The sequence below is a fragment of the Pocillopora verrucosa genome, chromosome 12 (genome assembly GCF_036669915.1).
Source record: "Pocillopora verrucosa isolate sample1 chromosome 12, ASM3666991v2, whole genome shotgun sequence".
Lineage (NCBI taxonomy): Eukaryota > Metazoa > Cnidaria > Anthozoa > Scleractinia > Pocilloporidae > Pocillopora > Pocillopora verrucosa.
Window position 1 is genome coordinate 19728082 of NC_089323.1, and position 23054 is coordinate 19751135.

The 23054-nt window shown below is 39.3% G+C and overlaps 1 protein-coding gene across 1 annotated transcript; it reads left to right on the top strand.

Moving 5' to 3' along the window:
• The first annotated feature begins 58 nt into the window (after positions 1 to 58).
• Positions 59 to 22835, top strand: LOC131791562 (uncharacterized). Its single transcript, XM_066158760.1, has 27 exons — positions 59 to 165; positions 393 to 480; positions 1575 to 1842; positions 2550 to 2707; positions 3298 to 3459; positions 4197 to 4513; positions 5052 to 5199; positions 5913 to 6209; positions 6878 to 7237; positions 8267 to 8592; positions 9013 to 9166; positions 9544 to 9849; positions 10603 to 10977; positions 11384 to 11700; positions 12176 to 12326; positions 13219 to 13506; positions 15075 to 15248; positions 15645 to 15998; positions 16745 to 17005; positions 17601 to 17936; positions 18454 to 18857; positions 19306 to 19400; positions 19884 to 20052; positions 20328 to 20397; positions 20936 to 21210; positions 21424 to 21583; positions 22113 to 22835. The coding sequence occupies exons 1-27, from the start codon at positions 130 to 132 to the stop codon at positions 22322 to 22324; spliced, it is 6261 nt and encodes a 2086-aa protein (XP_066014857.1). The 5' UTR covers positions 59 to 129; the 3' UTR covers positions 22325 to 22835.
• The last annotated feature ends 219 nt before the right edge of the window (positions 22836 to 23054 follow it).

The following is a 23054-nucleotide window of genomic DNA, read 5'->3' on the forward strand; positions in this document are numbered from 1 at the left end:
AAAATTCATGGAATTAAACTAATAACCTTCGCTTCAGAAAAAGCTGTTTCCCGAAAAGGCCGTCAGGGGAAGAAATGTGTCGAGAAAGAGTTTGTATTATTTTTCCCTCTACGTTCAAAAACTGACGTCATGTTACGATTCAGAATTTGGTCTTGCATTTCTCTGGTAAGCGTGTGCTTCTCTGCTTTATTATTGAAGAACAATCGTTCTGGAATAAGAGATGCTTAAGACATACGTAGCTTATTTTGTTCGCTGAACCACGTCATTTATTTTTCTCTGACATGTAATTATTAACGCCTCGAATGAATTTGAAGATAGTTTATCTATACTGAATATAACTAGCCGAGAATCATGGAATATTAGCACAAAAAAGAATTGTATTGTTTTCACAGATTATTGTTGCTGGAAAATTCAGTGAAGGAGTTGTACAGAATGCAACGGAGGAGAATTTCATCTATAATTTGTCATGTTTACCACCAGGTATTTCTACTCTGCTAAAAATTATTTTGCTCAAATAAAGGCGACTAAAAAAATGATTCATCTTCTCTTGGATATAGAATTTGATGTTTTCTATAACTAAACAGAAAAACCTTTTCTTAATGCTGTAAAGTTGTTTTGCTTAGTGTCGTTTAATATTGGTTAATCCGGGGCGACCTTGGTGTTAGAAGTGTCTGCCGAGAAGTTTTAACACTATCTTTTTGTAACGAACGTAATTCCCGTGTTTGTCCTTCCCGATTATACCTCGGTTACTTCTTCAAATATTTCATGTAATATTCTTCAAGCAGATATCAACCATTTAATTCCCAATAGTGGTTAATGTGTCATTTCTAGTTACCACATCGATACATTATCTTCCCAAAAGATGATGGGAAAAGACTGAGGCACTTCCCTAACGACGCGGATAGACATTGATGATACCGAATGTGTTAGGCAACTATGGATAAACACACAAGCAAATTAACACTTCTCTACAGGATCATATTTTTCTTCCTTTTGATGTCAATGCATTGTCTTCCAGAAAGGAGACTGTAGTGTTACTGAGACTAGAACGTTCTAGAAGCTCTCAAAGATGATAACTTTTATGAGTATTAGATAAAATATAATACGATACAATATAAAAATATTTGCATAAGATAATGAAGAATCACTTTTACAACAGAAGAGGACGAATTTTTTGAGCTATCTTGAATACAATGTTCCGTGTTTTGGTATTTTCGTTTTAAAGGCCCGGTCATTAGCTATCTACTGAAGATGGCAGGGGTGGGGCGGGGGGGGGGGGGGGGAGGAAATTAACATGAGCCGCACGTAAGGCTCTGTAGAAATCTAATGACCCCCCCTCATTAGCAGTGAATGAATCAAGAAACATCCATCTTTCTATAGTCCCCCTTGTCTACTATGTTACTGATGACCAAAAATATGATCTGTTGTCTAAGTTACTTTTAATTGCTGAAAATGCCTTTTTAGTTTAATTTTTTAAAATTAGAATCGTATAAAGTTTATCAAGAGAGAGTCACGATCCTCTCAATGGAGCATCCAATGTAATAATGGTAATTAAAAAACGCTTTTGATTCCAGACATCAAAGGTATTTTACAAGAAGTATGGCTGGATAATATACATGGAAACAACTTGAGCTCGTTATTGGAACATCAGGATTTTCCTGACTCTCCCGATCGAGTCTCGAATCAAACGTTTCTACCCGAGCCACAATATGGTCAGCGGCTTCGTGCCTATTTCGCCGCACCCGAAAGTGGAATGTATCAATTTCATCTGTCCTGCGACGGCGCATGCGTGCTTCTGATCGAGAGTAAGATGGGGAGCTTATTGACAAGATGTCAAAACTCGTAAGTTTTTACCATCTAAACAAACTACGTCGATGATGCTTACACACAATTTTGTTAAATGAGTTCTTTGATTGATTATACATTTAGACGGATAATCATAAAAACGTAACTATACTTGTTAAGGATCAAGGATAATGCAATAATGATTGAAAACAGTATTTAATCTTGTAATCTGATCGTCTGGGCGAGGATAGTCCTGAGAAGGGCTGTGGTGACTGACAGACGTTTCGACAACCTGAGCGGAGGTCATCATCAGAATCGAGAATCGAGAGAAAAATAACGTGTTACTTTCTTTCAAGAAAAAAAAAAGAAAAGGAAGGAAAAATTCCAAACTGGTCAGTCGTGGGTAGCATCAAATTTCTAGGCGAGAAATCAGAAACTAAGCAATTAAGAGATAGGAAACTACATGCCTGCATGCGTCTATATGACATACGTGAAAAATCCTACAGTGGATTGTCAAGCAAAGCAATGATCCTCATAAGTCAGCGGTAGAAAAGAAACTTGAACAAAAAATTAGGCTTTAACCGGATTCGAACCTGTGCCTCGCAGATACTATTCGGGTGCTACTACCGACTGAGCTACAAAGCCACACTTTCGGGGAGGCAAATTTGTGAGCGTTCTTTTCTCCCGTGGAGGAATCTGACCACAATTTGTGATGAAATACATCTCGCTCCTTTAAATTATTCATAAACATATTTTTTTCTTAGATCAAAGGGCATGAACATGACCGCAGGATCTTTTTATTATGTGACGGTGCTTCACGTTGTCTCAAACGCTAGCAAAAATGTTTCGCTGTCTGTCACTAAGCCAAACGGAACCCTACTCAGTCCGATTCCTCGTGAGTATTTTGTAGCCTACAGGAAAGGTAAGAGCGTTTGTCAATCATTTATGACACCATTTAGACAGCAAGACAGATGGGCACATGAGAGGACGGGTGGCCGATCATTCAGACTGATAGGCATGCAGTCAGACTGTTAGTGAGCGAGTTGGTGAGTCCGTCAGACAATCGTTTAACAAGTCAGTTAGTTAGCTTGTCAGTCAGTCCGCCAGTCAGTAAGTCAGTTAATCAGTCAGTTAGTCAGCCAGTCAGTCAGTAATTCAGTCAGTTAATCAGTCAGTCGATCAGTGAATTAGTTAGTCAGTCAATCAGTCAGTCAGTCAGTCAGTCAATCAGTCAGTCAAACAGTCAGTCAGTCAGTTAGCCAGTCAGTCAGTCAGTCAGCCAGTCAGTCGGTCAATCAGTCAGTCAGTCAGTCAGCCAGTCAGTCGGTCAATCAGTCAGTCAATCAGTGCAATGATTCATTTAATTAATCTGATAGTCATAAGTTAAAGCAATCGATATAGTTTCCTTAATCATCACGAGCTCGCACAACTGTTTCCATGCAAGTCATGTCACCTAGGAGAAAAGAATGCTTAAGAATTTAGAGGCTAATTCTTCTCCCTTGTTGGTTGCAGATGGAAACCTTAGCGAATACATTCCAGGGGACTGGGGCGAGTGGAGTGCATGTCAGGGGGGCATCCAAACACGAAATCGCTCGTGCCAGGTTCATCCGCCTGTCTACAGCAGGCTTAATTCTTCCTATCAGCTTTCTGACACCAAGAAATGCGGCGAAAATGGTATGTGTTTTATCTTGAACAAGTCCCTCTACAATCTTGTTATTGTATAGCGACGATGGAATTGCGGTTTGTTATAAGTTTCGATGCCCAAATTAGGTTGGCCATTTTCAAAAGAAAAGGTTGCATTTATCTTTCACATAGTTAATCGAGCGAACGATGTTAGTTTTAAAACTTTAAAATGAAAGGAAAAAACTCCTCCCTGTTGATTTGTTAACGACAGTATTAGATTAAGCTTTTAGATCATACATGATGCAGAAAAAAAGGAATAAATGAATTATTAGACAAATACAAAAAGAAAGAAAAAAAGAAAAGTGCTAAAACATATGCAGATAAAACTCATTCAAAACAGGAATTTCACTCATTCATACAAGCCACACATCAATATTAATTCGAAAGACCATTCAAAATAAAAATGGCGAAAGGTTTTGAATAGACAGGCCCCGCCCCTCCCTCCACCCCCTCTCCACCCCTCCCTCCACCCCTCCCTCCATCCCTCGAAGCCCACGCTTGAAAGAGGACAATAAGAAATCTAGATTTTACTCATGTAGTCACATGTGATTTCATTATGTTTTAATCGAATCTATGTCAGTATCTGAGCAACTGCACACCTACTCCTTCCCTAACTAACTTTAACCTTAACTTGTTATCGGCTGACTGTCGTTGGGTTAGGGGTGGGGTAAGTGCGCTGTTTCTCAGATACTGACATTGTTCCTTGCTCTCTATGATTAACTTCTCAGTAACTTGTCAAAAAAACCAATCGTGTTTAAGTTGTCCACTGGGTATGAAGACAGGTGCAATAACAGACGAACAGATTACGGCCGGATCTTTTTATAACGCTTCAACTAGTCCTAAATACGCGCGATTGGATGGTCATGGGGCCTGGTGTCCAAATACTACACACCGCTTTCTCAGAATCAATCTGGTTGTACCACACGTTATCTGCGCTATTGCCACACAAGGGAACTCTCAACTGAGATTATTTACTAAAAAGTACAGACTTATTTTACGAACAGGTGAAGCGTCCGATCGTTACGAAGATTCAAATGGACGTAAGGTAACGTTTTTCTTTTTTTTTTTTTTTGTCTCATATCTCCTTCAATTCCGGGCCAAGTTGTGACACTAATCAATTTTCAGTTGAAATTGCCCTCCTTTGACAGTACTTAAACCAAGAGGTTTTTCAGGTGATTTGGAGGCGGATCCAGGTTTTATTTTTTGGTAGTGTGTGCACTACTAAGGAACGACGTAAAGGATGGGTGACGTAGACAAATTTTAAAAACAACAAGGGAGAAGGCTTATAACTAGGCAATAACATAATGTAAGCTGTTGAGAATCCATTGCAAATGATACAACAGATTTTGCAAAACCGTGAGGTTATATTAGGAAGCTACGGATCATCTCGGGGGAAGTGGGGTAGGAAAGTGCTGCGTGCTCACCCCCTGCACCCCCCCTCCCCTAGATCCGCCCCTGTAATTACAAAATCCTAGAATAATTAAGAAGTTATGCTACCCGTAATGCCCATATGGGGCACACAAAACCGGCAACAGAACTATGAAAGAACGCTTCACATCCACCTTTCATTTTTTCTTTTATAGACTTTACAAGGGAATTACAATCCAGATAAGGTCCATGTTAACGCACTCGAGGGCGTCGTCATAGCAGAAAAGCTGACTTTTTCTGAAACGGATAAAAATTCATGTCTACAAGTGGAAATATATGGATGGCCACTAGATAACACAACAGGTCTGGTTATAAAGTGATGATCATTATTTATGAAAGTCTTACTCCCAATACCCAATATTCAACCCTCGTTGTCGCTGGCATTTGCCTTGGTATACAAAAGTTGGGTTGACCCCGAAGAAAAACTTGGAAGGAAGTGGTAATTACCGTTTAACAAACGCTATTGTCGTGAATTTGTGCATGCGACAAACGTGCGCATTCCTAGTTTGACGATCGCTATCTGCCAATTCTAACCCTAATCTCTAAGGTTACCTTATTTCCCAAGTATACCACCCTTCAGAAAAACTTGTCCCTCCGAAACATTCTCGCCTGGATTCGAAATTTGCCGAGCGCAATTTCGAACATACGATTGGAAAAATTTTGGAGGACAACCAACGGTAGTCATTGTCTTCAAAAAAATTAAAAAATCAGCAGCAAGCAAAATAAAATGATTTAGTTGGAAATAGAAATAGGAAGAATAAAACAAATGTCCTTACGATTGAGGCTCGTATAGGAAAAAAAATCTATAATGAGTTGTTCTATAGAAATTCCCCTCGCAATGTTTACAGCTTTTGTGGAGACTGATAACATCATTCACTCTAAACTCCAGTCTAATCAATTATGACTCTTACCTGTTTTCCCTTTGTGTGCAGTAGATAAAAATAGATGTATTCCAATCATTTTTCAAGTACGGATCATATAACTAACATAATGTGTTTTATTATCTTTTTTTTTAGTCATATCTCCAACTCTTCCGCCAATAATTAATGAAGTCATTCAAAATGAACGCTACATGTATGTTACTGGCTTTTCTTGGAGTCGACCAAAAGTCTATGGGGGCCTAGTGACAGGATACAAAGTCATCCTCCACTATACAGACGGTAACCGCCATAATTGGACACTGGAAGCAGACAAAAGATCATTTTCTGCGGGGATGGGCCCCAACAGCACCTACTGTATAACTGTGCTGGCTTTTAATGAGGCTGGGGATGGACCGGCTGCAAAGTGTATTAATTTTACAACTCGGGATGGAGGTAAGGCCCCTCCCCCCTAAAAAATTAGAGGCGGTTGATCCATTTTTTATGCCGCTGAACTTAATGGTTTGGTATCTTATAAGGTACGCAGACTATGTTGGTGAATTTTCAACCTGTTTTTAGAAAAATTATAATAAGTTTCCACAAAATATCGCAAGAATTCTGTGTAAATTAAATTTTTACCAATCAAGGTGGGGGTAGGAAAACACGTTAATACGCAAAGAAAATTATGAAAGTGTTAGTCATCGTATTTAATTTTTCGTAACGTAAAATAATCTATAATTCAAAACTATCATCGGAGTGGAGGGGAATAGTGCTGAATATTAACCGAGTCGCGTCCATCGGTTTCACTGACCATGAGGTAAATCATTGTTTTAGTATATACCACAAGGAAACAAAAAAAAAATGGATTTATTTCTGTCTATATGCAGAAAAATGGTTGGAAATTAAACACGTAACGCACGATTTTTTCTCTTCAGCCAATCGAGGTGAAAAGTATTGGCTAATCACATCCGAACTAGTCAATCGGCGCACGCAAAAAGTACTATTCACCCATGTGGTATATACATATAATTTACATAATTTCTTAGTTTGGGCTGTCCCGTTATTAAATAAAGTGGAAGTGGAATTTTATCCTTCATACAATTAACAATGATCTTGTTTCACAGCCTGCCCTATTTCTTGGATGAGATATCAGGACTCGTGTTATTTGAATGTAAGCAAACCAGCAAATTGGCCACGTGCTAAGCAGGAATGCATAAGTCGACACTCTCAACTCGTGACTATCTACAATGAGGACGAATTTAAATCTGTGGCAGCTTTGGCTGAAAACTTTTCCTGGATTGGAGCTGAGTGGAACGAGAACAAGTCAAAGCACGTGTGGTTGGATGGTTCAGACATCGAATTTCATCCACCTATCTGGAAAAATGGAAATGAAGACGGCACTTTGTGTGTTGGGATTCGTGATAGTGCTTCGTTGCAACGAGAGAAATGCGCTCATGTCAGACCTTATATCTGTGAGAGGAAAGGTGAGTATAACCAACGCAACAACAATAAATTTAAAAGAGGTTTAATTTCCTGACGATTCGACCGAACTCTTTTATTTACACGTTATTGCCAGTGGTTTCTAAGTAAAGTGTTACGAACATAATACATCAAGAATGGAACCCTAATCACAAGATAGGAAATAACGTTGGAAATAACAGAAATACAAGACACTAAACGAAAGGGCGATTTACCCGACGATTTTTGAATACGGCTGGCATAAGAAAGTTACCTGCAATTACATTTCAACTCGAGCTCACACCTTTTATTTGCATGATCCGCGCGAAAGTCAAACTTCTATGGATAGCCGCGTGGACTGGGGCTAGGAGGGGGATTGGTTTCTACAGTGAGAACTTAATGGTATCTTAGCCACGCGTGTCACTTCCAAGATTTCATCAGTAATTCTCCTTGCTGTCTGTCATACAATAGTTATGGCGTTGATTTGGAGAATTTGGTATTAGATCAACTAATAATCCGCCAATTGATATTTTTCGTTTTTTCCATCACCTGTCTGCTAGATGTTGTATTGATGTTATCAAGAGAAATTCTGTCTTGGTCACGAATGGGAGCAAAAGGGTTAATATAATATACTCTAATAACTTTACAAGACACAAATTTAAAACTTGAGAAAAAAGTGGGAGTATTTTCTTTTTTTCACTTATTTTTTAGCGTTGTTATGATAACATTGATGAAAAACGTTTGGTAACAATATCAAAAGTCAAAAACATTGTGATTCATGAACACGTAGGCGCTGAGATATTCAGTTTAAAATTGCCACGATTGATTTGAAGAAATCCACGCTCATGGACGCGGTCCCTGCACAAGATATTTTGTAAAATTACACAGATCCATGCTCGGAACGAGTCTTAGGTGTGAGTCGATGATACTGGCTTAAGAATCCTAATGACAGGGCACCACTTCAGAACATTGCTTTGGGTAATTTCCTACCAGAAGATATTTTTGCTTCTCTGGTTCAGCTACGAGAAGGTATTACTACCTTATTTCTTTTTCAGTCGCTCCTGACCCTGACGACTTGAAGTGTGAAGATAAGGGCGTTGGACTTGAATATCGCGTTAGATACGACAGTATATTTTTTGCATCTTCATCTTTATTAAACAAATACCGACCAGGTAATGCCCGATTGGCCGGGGAAGAGGCCTGGTGCCCAAATACAAATTCTACAGAAGAATACTTGGAGATAGATTTAGGTTCTTTGTACAAAATCTGTGCTCTTGCTACACAAGGACTGCTTGAAAGAGGTGCTTTTACCAAAACGTATCGTCTACAGTTTTCCATCGATGGCTCAAAATGGGACTGGTATATAAACGAAAACAGCCAGGTAGATAATTAATTAAAAGTTTTCTCTAGTTTTTTTTCCATTCAAGAATACCTTTGCTAAGAGACCAGTCGTTTTTTTAGCGCGGGGGTGGGGAGGGCTGGGGGATTTTTTGGGGGGTTCACTTGGTCTTCGGGGGGAAACGGATAAGAGTTCAGTCGTCGCAGTCGCAGAGTACAGGAAGGGGGAGGAATATAGAAAAATAACTACCAGTTAACTGCCTATGAGGGGAGATCACAAGGTTATCAAAGAGCTCTATGGGGGGATCAGGTAGATTTAATCGCGAAACAAACAAACCCTCCTTCCCTCCCCCCCCAATGATGACCATTCCACAAATATTTTCGTCTGTGTGTGTCTATTATTTGTCTTAAAGGGCACCATTTTATCATTGAATACATGACGTTCTATACCTTTTTCCCCAAGGTCTTTCAAGGAAATAAAAATTCATACGAAGTAGCGAAAGTAGTGTTTAAACAAGTTCCAGTAGCTCAACACTTTCGGATCTGGCCATTGAAGTTCTCTGTTCATCCCTGTTTGAGAATTGAACTTTATGGAAATAAGTCGAAATCTCAAGGAGGTTGGTATCTGTCTCATTGTTTCGCTTAAACCTTTTTTAACCTTAGATTTTTCTCTGCTTGCGTTGAACATATATTTTGTGGTTTAGAGGTGAAAGGTTTCTGCCAACGAACGTAAATGCTAGGTACAATATTTGGCTCTCATCTACCATTAGTAGAATTCGGAGACCTCGAAATTAACGGTTTGAGATATTGCACATTAAGAAAAAAAAAAGCACATCTTTACGCAGAGGCAGGCAAGTTGATTCCGAAACAACGGAAGTTCGTTAACACTTGCTTCATCCAAGCTCCTGTTTAATGAGTCAAACTCTCACATGGAGTTTGTAGCCCAGTTTCCAAACCATATTAACATTTATACATCTTATGATTTTCTCTACAGGTCCACCAACCGGTGCACCAACGAATTTGACCACGGAGATAATATCTTTGACAACGGTACAAGTAAGCTGGAATTTCATCCCGGACTTCTTCGATGGGGGTTTGGGAGTTATTGGATATTGGGTGTATTATTACATAAAAGGAGCTGGTGCAGAGGGATTAGAACAGCAGAAGAAAGATGTACAGGATAATTCGACCAAACTCTTTAACCTGAAATTAAATGCGACTTACTGTATATCAGTCGTTGGTTATAATGAAGCGGGAGAAGGTCCTCGAAGCGAGTGTACTGACCTTCACACTCTAGCAGGTAAGGTTTTCTTTAGGATAATAAGTTAACCTTTTAAGCTTTAGGAGTGACCACCATCTATTTTCTCCTTACAGCAATGCTGCTGAATCATTTATTAAGATCATGAGAATAAAGGAATAATCACAAACCTAAGAAGCTTTGATTGTCAAACCAATTCTCTTTGTCAGTGCCATGGGTAGTGTATAGAGAAGAGTATTGAAAATATGGATACCGATGTTTGGGTGTTTTGGGTAAATTAAGAAACTGATCCTTATGCCATAGAGAGTAGTCCAAGACAGAAATCAAGTGTAATAATAATAAAAAGAACCATAAAATCATCAGTGCCCTGTTGTATCTTAGTTTGGATACACAAACCTTCTAGACCAAAAAAATAAAAATAACATCTTGGATATCGCGGTAAAGGTGATTTGTTGTCTTATAGGAGAGTATGGCTTGTACCTCCCCTCTTCCGGGAAGAAAGATGGGGTAGAAACTTGTTAACTGAGGCAGGGCCTGATCATTATTTATCGCCTTGGGGGTTAGGGGGAGGGGGAAGGTCTTTGGATTTTGGTTGTGTCAAAATAAAATTTACCTGATCCCTCCAAAGGTCCCGTTGTGGGTCACCTCTTTATTCCTTGTTGGCGACGACTGAACGGACTGGCCCCCTCTCTGATAATCAAGTGATCTCCCCCAAATCCCCCGACCCCTCCCTCCCAAGCAAAATTGACTGGTCCATAAGTTACGTCCATTAAAGTTACATTCTTTTTTTCACAGTATGTTTACAGGGATGGTCAAACTATGGCGGAAACTGCTATCGTGCCTCTGAGAAGAGTGAAGGCGAGATAGAGTGGAGTGAGGCCGCTGACAAGTGTTACAACCTTAATTCTCATCTGGTATCCATCCACAGTGAGTCTGAAAATCAGTTTGTCAAATCTTTAACAGAAAGAGAGCCAAAGACTTGCTCGTGGATTGGCTTGAAATTTAAAACGACAAGGCAGCTCCTTGCTTGGAATGACGGTTCTCTTGTGAACTTTACAAAGTTGAAAGATCAAGAAAATGTAAATAAGTGTGTTGCGTATCATAAGGAAAGTGAAGTTTGGGAAAAGAAATGGTGTTCAGGAAAATGTTCCTTTGTCTGTAAGCGAAAAGGTAGGTCGTCATTGATTTTTATGTTAATTTCCTCCCTGATATTCGGTGATTCTGTTGACATTCTGGCGAAATTTTGGTCGGATTTTGGCGGGGTCTTGGTAAGATCTCAAGGCAAGATGTTTTTAAGATTTCAGTTCTCATGAGCTTTCCATATTCAACCTTTTTATTCTCAGAACTTAGTTTCCTTTAAAATTGGAGTGGAGCCGTCGCCATACAACAGGTAGCCATGCTGCCATGCACCTCTAGTCACCGTACAATTCAGATATTTACGTGTGAAAAAATAATCTGTTTTATTGAAGTCATCTTAGATGATCAAAAGAATAATTTTTCTTTCTAATTATCTCTCGACTTGTGCGTTCTATTTATTTCTCTAAATTGCTTTGTTTTTGAATGACATCTATCGCAGATTTCGCTTGGCCACATCAAAGCTGTTCTGATATGCCAATTGGACTAGAAAACAGAGCCATACCAGACTATGCCATGCAATCCACCACAACGTTAAACGGTACTTCACCCTATGATGCACGCCTGAGTTCCACAGGGGGATGGTGTGCTTTTCCCAGTAGCGAAGTTTACCTTGAGGTTAACTTGCAATCGCCTCATTTTGTTTGCGCCATTGGTACCCAGGGTGGACAAAGCAAGGACTATGTGAAAAAATACAAAGTTAAACTGGCAAACAGAAACAGGAAATACGAGGTTTACAAGGAAAATGGAATTTTCAAGGTTCGTGAATTAGCAAGAGGAAAAGGTTTCTCTGAATATGAGAGATTTTTGAAATCTGTCTGATGTTTTGAATACCTCAGGTGACCAGGACTGAATTTCTCCCTATAATATCAACATCATATCAAGCAGACAAGGGAATAATTACTTGATCCACTTCCAAATTCTCTGAACAAATATAGTGAGAATGATATGGCAGACAGTAAGGAGAATAAATAATGATATCTTGGGACAAAAAGGCTTAAGAATGAATAGAGAGTCAAACTTGCACGAATAAAGCAACTTTGCATACACGATTAAGAAAAAAAACGCTCAGGTTGATTTATCTTTGGTACCTTAAGGCTCCCTTATTCTCATAAGAGTATTACAGAGTTTTATGGGGGGATCAGATAAATTTTGTCGTGATACAGAAATATCCTCCGACTCTCCTCCCCCTCCCGAGGCGGTAAATAATGACCAGTCATTAAATGCGTTTTAGGAGTTTGAAGCCAACAGCGACTACAACCGTGTAAAGAAAAACTTGTTGGAGTCCGGGGTTGTGACGCAATATGTGAAGCTGCGGCCGCTGGAGTGGCATAGCACGCCATGTTTAAGGCTGGAAATTTATGGACAAATTAATTCAGAAAGAGGTATTTTGGTGATCTTACTCATAATTGATTCTTCTCCAGTTCTGAGTAGTTTTACATATTGAATATGAATAAAACCAATTTAACCAGTTCCTTAAAATAAACGAATAGATAAACCTGTTACTAACCGAGTTCGAGGTCCTTACTGTAAGTTATGGACAGATTTTCTCCGCAAGAATTTATGGCTCACGCACGAAGCGTAAGGACCATAAATCTCAGCGGGAGAAAAGGAGTTTCTGTAACTCATAGTATAGAACGAGAAAACGAGGTGAGTTTATTATATCTAATATATATTTATTATATATTTACTATTTATGATATTTATTATCTCTATCTCTGAGTTCAAAGAGAGGGGGAAGATTTCAATTCAAACAAACTTTTGAATATAGCGGGTCGCACAGTGAAATGCGATCAATCAAAGTGCACGTTAGTAAGATGTTCATTATGTCTCTGGGTTCAAAGAGAGGGGGAGGATTTCAATTCAAACAAACTTTTAAACTTAGCGGGCTTTAGGGTAAAATACGGCCTGCTCAATCGACCAATCATAGCGCACGTACTGACTATGACAGAACGAAAGACAATAAATCATGGGTAATAAATATGTAATTAATGAATGTAAATATGAACACGTTTAAATTTCTAGTGAGAATTATAGACAGCTGTTTAGTGTTTTGAAATGAGTGGGATAAATGAGAGTGGGGGAATTATGAAAAGGTCAGGCCAAAAATCGTCATATCCCCGAGCGTTCTAGTGTGGTGAAAATGTTTTGAAATGAAAACGTATGCTGGGATGGTTGAGGAGCATTTGCTTTGTGTTGGTTTAGACACTTCAATTCGGACCAGGCTTACACTACATTATAACAGATACTGAAAATAATTTCATGTTTTTTTTACAGTCCCGACACGCGCTCCTGACAGCGTTTCGTTTTCAGTTGAAGATGGTGGACTACAGGTCAGATGGAGTCTGTTGCCTGTGTATTTTCATGGGGACGTTCTCGACGGATACAAAGTAGAAGTTAAGAAACCAAATAACTCTCTTCACGGGATATGGACATTTTCTGCAGAGGAAAAGAGTCAGAAATTTCCTGGAATTATTGAACGTGCCGACATTGGTTGTGTACTGGTCTATGGATTTACCGAATATGGAGACGGTGTTTCCAGTGGCTGTGCCATTGAGGAGCAAGGTAAACTAAGACCATGAAAATACAGTTTTCGTTTTGCAGACATGAAAACATTGCTCACTGAAGTAACAACAAAAAATATCGTTCATTTTTCTTAAAAATATTGGTAAGGACTTGGGCTTCTTAGCCAATGGCTCCCAAAGGAGCTCAACGAACGCGCTGTGAGGGGGCGGGGGAAGGAGTGTATGGGGTTTCTACTCAACTCCCCGTCAAAAGCGGGGGATAACTTGTTATAGCAAAACCTCTTGTCATCCCCCTAAAGTCAGTAAGATACACTTGTAGCCCCCCCTCCTTCCATGGAAAACTTGGGTCTCCGTCCCCAGATCAGTTGCGCATTACCACCTGCTCTGACTGACTAATTTAATAAGCAAAACCTTGAGAGGCGTTTTTATTGATTTTGTTGATTTTGTTGTTAGCGAGTGATATGACTGGGGTATGCGATAAAAAGAACTGATTTATTTCGTCTTTGGTCAGTAATTCGCCGAATTCCCTTCCAAGGTCCCAGTCTACAGAATAGAGATGAAATCAAATCTTAACCTCCCATAATTTGAGTTGTTATACTTTCTTCTAGCTGCTATATATTCCTGGTTAAGTAGTTTCTCATAATCTGTTTACTGATTATGGTACTAATGTTGTAAAAGGAAAATAAGTTAGTAAATTTTAACCGTGTTAACGATGTTTGTCGGCGATAATACTAAATCTTCCGGCGGGGTTAATTTGATCAATAAGGCAATAGGATTATGATTTGCATTCTATACAATGAAGTCGACAGGAGTTTCTTAGAGTCACAATAACATGTCGTAAAAAAATATAGGTGACAGATACACAGAACATGCACACGAGACTGGCATATTTACGATTGAATCAAGACACTCAAAGAGGTTTTAAAAACTTTTGTTGGTGGAGATCAACAGACATGGAGGGAAAGGGTGTGGTGGAGAGGGGACTTAAATGGATTATTGACAGCACCATTCATGAATGACCGACTGACTTGTTGGTTTACTGATTGATGTATTGATTGATTCTCCCTATATCAAAGAACCTCCTTAATGTCAGGACGCTATGGGTATAGAAAGCGATGCAATCCTTGACGATGAAATTAGTTCCTCTTCGCGAAAAAGCGAGGTAGATGCTGCCATTTATGGCTGACTCAATAACAATAGTCTTAGCGGATCGTGGGCAGCTCAACATTTAAATAAGAAACAATGGCTTCAAGTTGATCTAATTACATATTGCACACAAGTTACGAAACTCTCCGCGCACCTCGCACTGCCTCCAGACCTCTGATACGTGTTGGCAAAATGTTAATTTATGCTAATTTATGCTATGGAAAATTGCGCCTCTGGTAAGTTCCAAATTATGAAGGGCCACTGAAGAATTACTGATAATTATTCTTTTTTTCTCCTTTCAAACCCCTTGACAGAGATAAATATACTTAAAGCGAGGGGATCCTGATACATTTTGGATCTCAGACACGTCATTTTCAATTTCTATGGGCAAGTTCGCGAAATGCGCAGAGGGATCTTAGCTTTGTCACCATTATGCTAATGAATTAAAACACCATTCTATAGGAGAGGGGTCTGGTAACAACTCTATTCTTTATACGCAATGGAGTGAATGGAGCAGTTGCAGCAAGTCATGTGATCGAGGTGTACAATTTCGCAACAGGACTTGTACATCACCGTGTAGTTACGGTGATAGTTCACATCAGCAGAACAGAAGCTGTAATTCTCAAGATTGCCCAGGCAAGTACAGACGTCACGATCTATTAACCCGTTTACCCCGAGAGTAGGTGGCATTGAATTTCTCCTTACAGTATCACAACCGAATTAAGCATTGAGGTCATGAGAGTAAAAGAAATGATCGCCAACTAAACGAGCTCTCTCGCTTTGTCAGCACCTGAAGATGTGGAGAATATGCAGACTGATGTCAGGGTGTACAGGGTTAATGGATTGAAAATGTATTGAAGAGGAACACTTTCATGTCAATCATCTCTTGATTTAAAGGGTTACATATTAACAGCAGCAGAATATGTCATCTGTTCCAAATTGGGCGTCTGTTTATGGCGTCCACCTCTGATAATCATATTAAAATGTCACAGAAATCTCATCTTTGTCTAATTTTCTTTTTCCCATTCAAAGACTCACCGGATCCGATCTTAGATCAACCGTCAAACCTGACCACTGTGAAATCAAGCCCCAATTCTTTAGCGGTCCAATGGAAGCCTTACACCGGTAACAACACTTTGGTGGCTTACCGTGTGTTAGTGCTCCGCATGAGAGCTTGGAAGAGTGAAAAGAGTAGGAGGAGAAGGTCGATCCCGGACAAAGAAGGCGAGCTTCTAAGGAACTTTACTGTTGGCCCTAACGTCACAGCTTTTGAGATTGGAAATCTGTCCGCGTCCACCGGGTATTGTATCCGCATTGGAGCCATTACCGAGGAACTGGGGGAGGAAAGTCTCAGTGACTGTTATTACCTCTATACAGAAAAAAGAGGTAAGAAGCCAGCTACCTCCTTTTTTTGTGTTTGTAATGGAAGGGAAGAGTTGAATTACTCGGATCAATGTCAGTATCCGAGCAACTGCGCACCTTCCCCTCTCTTAATCCAGCTTTAAACCTATCTGTTTCTTTCAGTCGGCTGTTGTTGGATTAGGGGAGGGGTTGGTGTGCAGTTTCTCAGTTCTCTTTGAAATTGAATTCCCCTAAATGACTGACTCCAGCAAAGAAGATTTATATTTGCGATCTTTGACAACACTCATTCAAAGATTTACCCTCAATTAATTCTACCTCTAGTCATTCATCGTTTTGATGCGTTGTTCATTTGTTCGTTCGTCTGTCTTTTCAACAATGATAATAATAATAACAAGTTAATACTTCTCTAGCGCAACGTACATATAGATATGATCTGATGCTCCTGTTTGACTTACTGAAGATTTTCCCCTTTTCCCCTTTTGTTTCCGCTTATTTCTTTTCTCTTTTCGCGCAATGTCAGCTCTTGTTTTTTGCTCTTGCCTTTCTTCCTAAGAAACGACATGGCAAATAAGAGATAAAACATTTAAATATCTTTCATACAGTTATAACCACCTAACGACAATAAACTCAAAATTTGTTTTAAATTTGTAAGTTAAGTTCTTAATGTTTGCCAGTCATTGGATACCACTATGGGGTTCTAGATTTCTTGGTTCACAGACAGCATAAAGTTACTAATTTGATATTTCAATGAAATAATGTTTTCTTCTTAGATGTGTCCCTTCCGCCTCCTCCTGAGGCAAACGCCACCACTAATGGATCCTCATCGATAATTATCCGTTGGAAACCTGTGCTCAACAATACAGACTCCCCAATAGTAGGATATGCCATTTTCCTTCGCGATACAAACAGATCAATTTTTGTTGAATCGTGTTTGACAAATATCACTGTGAATTCCAGTGGCTGTATCGAAATGGCAACTCTCATTACTACAGGGTGGGGAAACACCACAGGGTGTCTTCAGACAGAGAATTGTGAGTGTTTCATGTGATTCATTATCTAAAGTTTTCATAGTGTGTATGGAAAACACTCCAAAATAGTTTTTAGACTTAAAGCACATCTTAAGAACAAAGTGGTCCATAACCTCTGGGGCCGCTCTGTTTCGCCCAGCTTGAACTAAGTTAGGCCTCCTAAATGGGATGGTAGATCCCAAGATCCCTTGAGCAGTCTTCCAGGCTTTCCTTACGGTGTTCCTGTATCCATTTACACTCCTGGGTGGGAAGAGGAACCGTGAAAGCTGCCTTACCCAACGATAAAACACAGTGATCTTTCTAGGGTACGACATGGGACCCTTCATATGGTCCAGCTAGGGCGTTAACCTTCGGCAACTGCGTTTTCACTCAGTAGTGGTTGATCATTAAAGAAAAACAATGAAGAGCACCACTCAGCACTACGGAATAGTATGAAGGATATGAATACTCAGAAACCAGTAAAAGTGGTCGGATTAAAAACGATGACAGAGCCTTATCTAAAGGAGGAACGAATGCCCGTGAGATAAGATCTGTGTTAATCCCCAAAGGTATGCTTAGTTACCCTTCTCACTCCCCAAAATCTAAATTTTTTTCGCAGCACCTACGCCAACGCCAGAACCTGTTGTTAATGAGACTGCTCCAAAGATCACTGCATCGATAAGAAGATCTCTGGCAACCATATTAGTCACGTGGGATCCCAAGACAATTTCTGGCATCAAAGGAGAATTTATCGAATATGATTTGGAGTATAAGCTCATTGAAGTTAATGGAATTCCGAAAGACGATGCTTTGTGGACGTCGCTGATTTTCAGTTGTTACCAGTCCAAAACAGAGTTCAATTTAACAGACCTTTTACCATTTGCACGGTATGAGATCAAAATGGCGGTAATCACATCAGAAGGCGTTGGAAAATACAGCGAGGCAGTGTATGGAGGTTGGTTCTTTGGTACTTTACACGTCTCTCTTATTCTATTTACAAACATGACGCTATCGACATGGCTGGTCCTAGCAGTATGCAGGACACAAGTCATATGAACTTCATAATAGACCTCACTCACCGTAGAGTCTCTCTCAGCTCAGAGGTAGATCATCGGAGCGCGGAATCCGATGATGTGAGGTTCGATTCCTCATGGGGACTCAGAACTCTTTCTTTATCCCACGCTCGTGACAAGGCGAAAAACATCTTTCTCTGAATGAAAAGTGATATACGAGGGAAAAAATTTGCGTGTTGTCACATCGAAGTTTCAATTTTTCTCTGGGTTTTACTTGCCTCTGATATAAAACAACGCTCAACGCTAAAGCAGAGACAACCCTACCACTACGCCTTTTCTAATGATAGAGTAATATTTTAACCCAGGTGCTCCAGACTTAAGGTATTTTTTATTTAACAGTCTGTTGGTTTTGTTTACAAAAACTACATATTGATCATGGTCGTGCTTTCATCTCGACAGCAACTTGCGCATGCGCAGAGTTTATCACAGCTCGTTCTGCTGGTGGAATCAAAGACTCAAAGCAAGACACTATCACATCCACACTGACAAAAGTGATATCGGACCTTCTCCTAGACACTTGTGGTAAATGCGAGGATTACACCACGAAAATTATTTATAGTAATAAGAGTGACGATAGCAATGGATTAATTAATTTTCCAGTGAGCAAAACCTCATACGGGCAGAGTGAATATAGCAAGTTTGTACCGGTGATTACAGTTCCAGGAGTATTGGTGATAACAAGGAAGTCCGACTTAAGCAAGGTGTTGACCCAAGTGGCAAGTGGCTCAGCTCTATCATCGTGGCCTATCGCAGTGGTGACCGTGGTGATGGCCACGTTAGCAGGAATAATTATCTGGTTTTTGGTAGGTATCAGGAAATTACTCAAAAATTACTTCAGGACTACAGCAGGACCCCACAAGGGCGTGGTCATGGGGTCTTACGCCCCCAAGAATGGAGGGCGTAGGACACCCCTTCTTTTGAAAAATCTTTCTTTGGCTTATTCCAACGAACCTCTAAACAACACGGTTTGCGTAATCTTCTATGTAGATAACAACTCAAACTCAAATTTTTTTAAAAATTAAACCCATAACAAACAAGAGTTCTTGTTATCTTCACCGTCCTATGTTCATTCTTCGCAGTCAAACAGGATATACATTATATCCATTTTGATTTCTCACGAGGAACATGATATGCAACTGGAGTAATGCTGATTATCATAAATCACTCCGTTGCCACTGCAGCACGGTTCTAAGCTATTTGTACCCTGCTAAGAAGTCACTCGTTTGTAATGTATTTCTCTGTTCTTCACAGGATTCCAAGGAAAACTCTGAACAATTTCCACGTCAGTTCGTTAAGGGAGCTGGTCAAGGATTCTGGTGGTCTTTCATTTCTATGACAACTGTTGGGTAAGAGAAATAATAACGTTCTACCTGGAAAAAATTGTTTCCTAATTGATCTAGCGTTTGGGAGAAAAGACCAAATAACAAAACTACAGCTATGAAAGACTCTTGTGATTTTTTTTTGAAAATCTTAGCCAGGTTATGTTCTCAACACTATATTAAGCAAACTCAAGTTTATTGTAATTTTTTATGTAGTTGTGTAGTTGTTTTGGACAGTTGAATTGTTTGCATTCCTATCCCTTCAATTTTGCATTACCGCAAAATTGCGGTACGCAATTTACGCATTTACATGCAATATTAAGGCCAAGTTTAACTTGTAATCCTGGGTGAGTGCTGACCTCTTTCCGAGACTAATTGGCTCTTGGCAGTAAAACAAGTCAGTCCCATTCCAGTTATTAGCCTCTTTAAACCGCCATCAAAACCAGCGAGTTGAAAGTTTTTTTGGTGTTCCACAGCTACAGTCAATAAAAACAGTTTTTTTTTTCCAAGGTATGGTGATCTCTGTCCGAAGTCCATACCTGGAAAATTATTCGCCATGATCTGGTTTCTTATCGGCCTTGTGATCTTCTCTGTGTTCATGGGAACTCTCACTTCACTGCTGACTGTTACCACCGTCAGGAAAACTATTGGATCACCGCAAGGAACAGATGTGAAAACGGTAACTGAGTCTCACTCTCTGGGGGTTCATATGAAGTCCAGAACAATACAACGAAAAGAATTAAAAAAATTATTGCAACAGTCCCCATCTCCTCCTGACCTCAGCAAATCTTTCCGTTTGACCCCAGTTAAGATGGCAGGTAAACTTCACGCGTTTCAGCACAAATTTCCTTCACTAATTAGGCGGGGAAAATAGACAGACACAGATAGAAAACATTTATACGGTAGAGATTTCTCCCACGACTTTTTATCACAAATTTAACGAAATTACTTCAGGTTGCAGTTGTGGCTGATTCCCCTGAACAACGTGTTGCAGTTGGTTCTCTTAGTGGCAAAGTCAATCTTGGTAAGATTTTTTTTTGTATTTTTCTTGTGAATGGTTTGACAATTGGCGATTAGAATATCATAAAGTTGATAAGATAAGATAGGTGCGAACTTTATTATTGTGTCGAAATCGCTAGCATACAGTGTACACTAATTGGGAACACCTAACTACAATTAATTATCTAATAATTAATGAAAATATGATAGATATGTTCATGTGTAAGTATGAAAAGATAAAAGAAATTTTAAAATTTGCTCATCAAAGAAAAAAATGGCTCTAGATTATCTTAGTTTAAGTATTGTTCACCAGAAAGGAAAGAAGGAACCTCCGAAGGGAACTTGATCCTTCGGAGTATTGCTCAAATACCATATTGCTGAGCTACAGGTGATATTAAAGTGGGAATTACTCGTAAAATAAGCCTATAATAGCAAGATTCATACAGGCTCCATTTTTACCTAACACAGTTTTAAACACAATTATCTCCTGCAAAGTACAACTCAGAAAATGCCAACGTCACTCCTTATTGTTCTTAAACAATAACATGACTTAAACTTTCCAGGAAAACAATTTCCAGATGTGGAACATCTTGTGAGGGCTTTAAAAGACCGCGCAGTTGAGAGTATTATGGTAGATATGTACACGCCGGTTAAACGAAAGGATTTGTTTAATGGTTCTTGGTATGAAATTGGCAAACTACTAGAGGTTGAGATCTCTCATGGAGTTCTTCTACATGGCCATGCTGTTAGCCTGGTGGAAGAATTGAAGAAAATGATCATTGCTAAAGATGTACAGTCAGAATATTTGCAAGACGCAAATGAAAACGCGGAAGATGAGGTGAAGGACGTAAATTAAATACGCATTGCGGGCCTGTTGTACAGATAAGCCTTACTCTCTTGGCCCTCTCACACGTGACTTGTGATTGAATAATTCTCTAGCCAATATAATGATAAAAATGGTTACGTTTATTACCAGAGGAGATAAGAAATCTAGCTTTTATCTAGCTTATTTTCTGAATGAGCATTTTTTCATTGACTGCCGTCTACACAGGGAGAAATTTTAGAGGAAGAACCTGTAACATTCTTTGAGCCGGCAAGTCCCTATTTCCGTACCACCATGTACACGACTCTAGCAGCTCTGGGTGTATGTTTTTGCTGCGGGATGCTGTACCAAGCATTTTTCTACAAGAGAAGACGAGCACCTGGCAATAGTAAGTACAGTTAAGCAAGCAATGATTCGGAAACAACACGAAGAACTGATAGACAATGTTTTTTTTTCAGCGAAGCACACGAACGGAAAAAACGAAATTCAGAGTACTCCTTGCCGAGCTAAAGAATATAATATCCCATTTTTATGAACCTCCCTCATTGGCAGTCAATTTTCTATAGTTCCGGCTGTTGGCGATACCTGATCCTCCTTTCCTCATGTAAACCATGGAATCCCTCCAAGATCCTACCCCCCCCCCCGGTGATAAATAATGAGTGGTTAGGGTTAGGGTTAGGGTTAGGGTTAGTTAATGCGAACGTGATTTGTGTAATATTTGGCCGTGATTTTCAGCATAGTAGGTTGTGGTACGAAATGATTTGTTTTAGTCTTTAGTCTTTTGCAGTTGAGAAGAACCGAGTTCTTACTTACAACGGTACGAAATTGTCCCAAGGATGATCTAAACATAATTCAACACTCACGTTTTGGGATTTATTGACCATTTTGAATGATTTTTCTAACTTTTCTTATGGCAGGAATCAATAATAACGCTGTCGTTCCTGAAAACACTGCTTCTATTGCTCAGTTGGAAACAGCGGTGAAAGAATTTTACTCATCATTTTCTTCAACGTACAAGGAATTAAAAAAAAAGTTCAAAGCTGAGCTGATTCACCTGGAAAAAGTAAAGCGACAAGGAGGGAAAAACTTGATAAAAAAGAACTTTCAGATATTTGAGTCTAAAGCATAAATTACTGATCACATTTGCAAGCATGAAAATAATAACAACAATCTCTGCTATACTTTGTACAGCCTTGACTTAAATTTGTCATAAATTCTACTGCCAATTAATTCGTAGGGTGATTTTGCCGTTAGGCCACTGACATCACTGTCTAAACCCGTGTATCTGAGGCACCTTTCCGTGGTAATACTTTCTACAAAATGCAACAGTACATTGTTTTGAATTAAGGTGTCAATTGCCTTCCACAATTGTCAGTTAACAATGAGGTTAACAATGTACGTTAACAATGTCTTCATATTATACAATTTTGACAGTAGTAATGGTGTGATAATTCTATAATGACGGAAATAATTCTGCAGGAGATCAGAGCACGAATGAGAGTATGTTACACCAAATCCCAATTATAGGAATCCTAAAAGACATGATGAAATATAAGTTCAATTCTTTGACTGAACACAAAGCAAACGTACTACACTACTTCTGAAATAAAAAAAAACACAAGTCAGAGAACACTATAACCATGGTGGACTTAACCATAATAGTTTGAGTCAAATTTAAACGGCATTGAAGATTTTTTTTTACAGTACACGCTCTTAGTGCCATTTGCCCGCAGGGTGTGGTCAATACGAGGTGATCCTTTTTTTGAACAGACACATACCACTCGACATGTCTCAAGCGTATCCCTTTTCCATTTTTAAATGTACATGCATTTGATGCTCTTTTTAGTGTTAAGTTGTCT

Bases quoted from the DNA above. Each gene is read 5' to 3' on its own strand.
- LOC131791562 (XM_066158760.1), top strand. From the start codon at position 130: ATGTTACGATTCAGAATTTGGTCTTGCATTTCTCTG. The intron at 11,701-12,175 runs GTTCGTGAATTA...AATGCGTTTTAG, and splicing joins AGGAAAATGGAATTTTCAAG to GAGTTTGAAGCCAACAGCGA. The intron at 13,507-15,074 runs GTAAACTAAGAC...ACCATTCTATAG, and splicing joins CTGTGCCATTGAGGAGCAAG to GAGAGGGGTCTGGTAACAAC.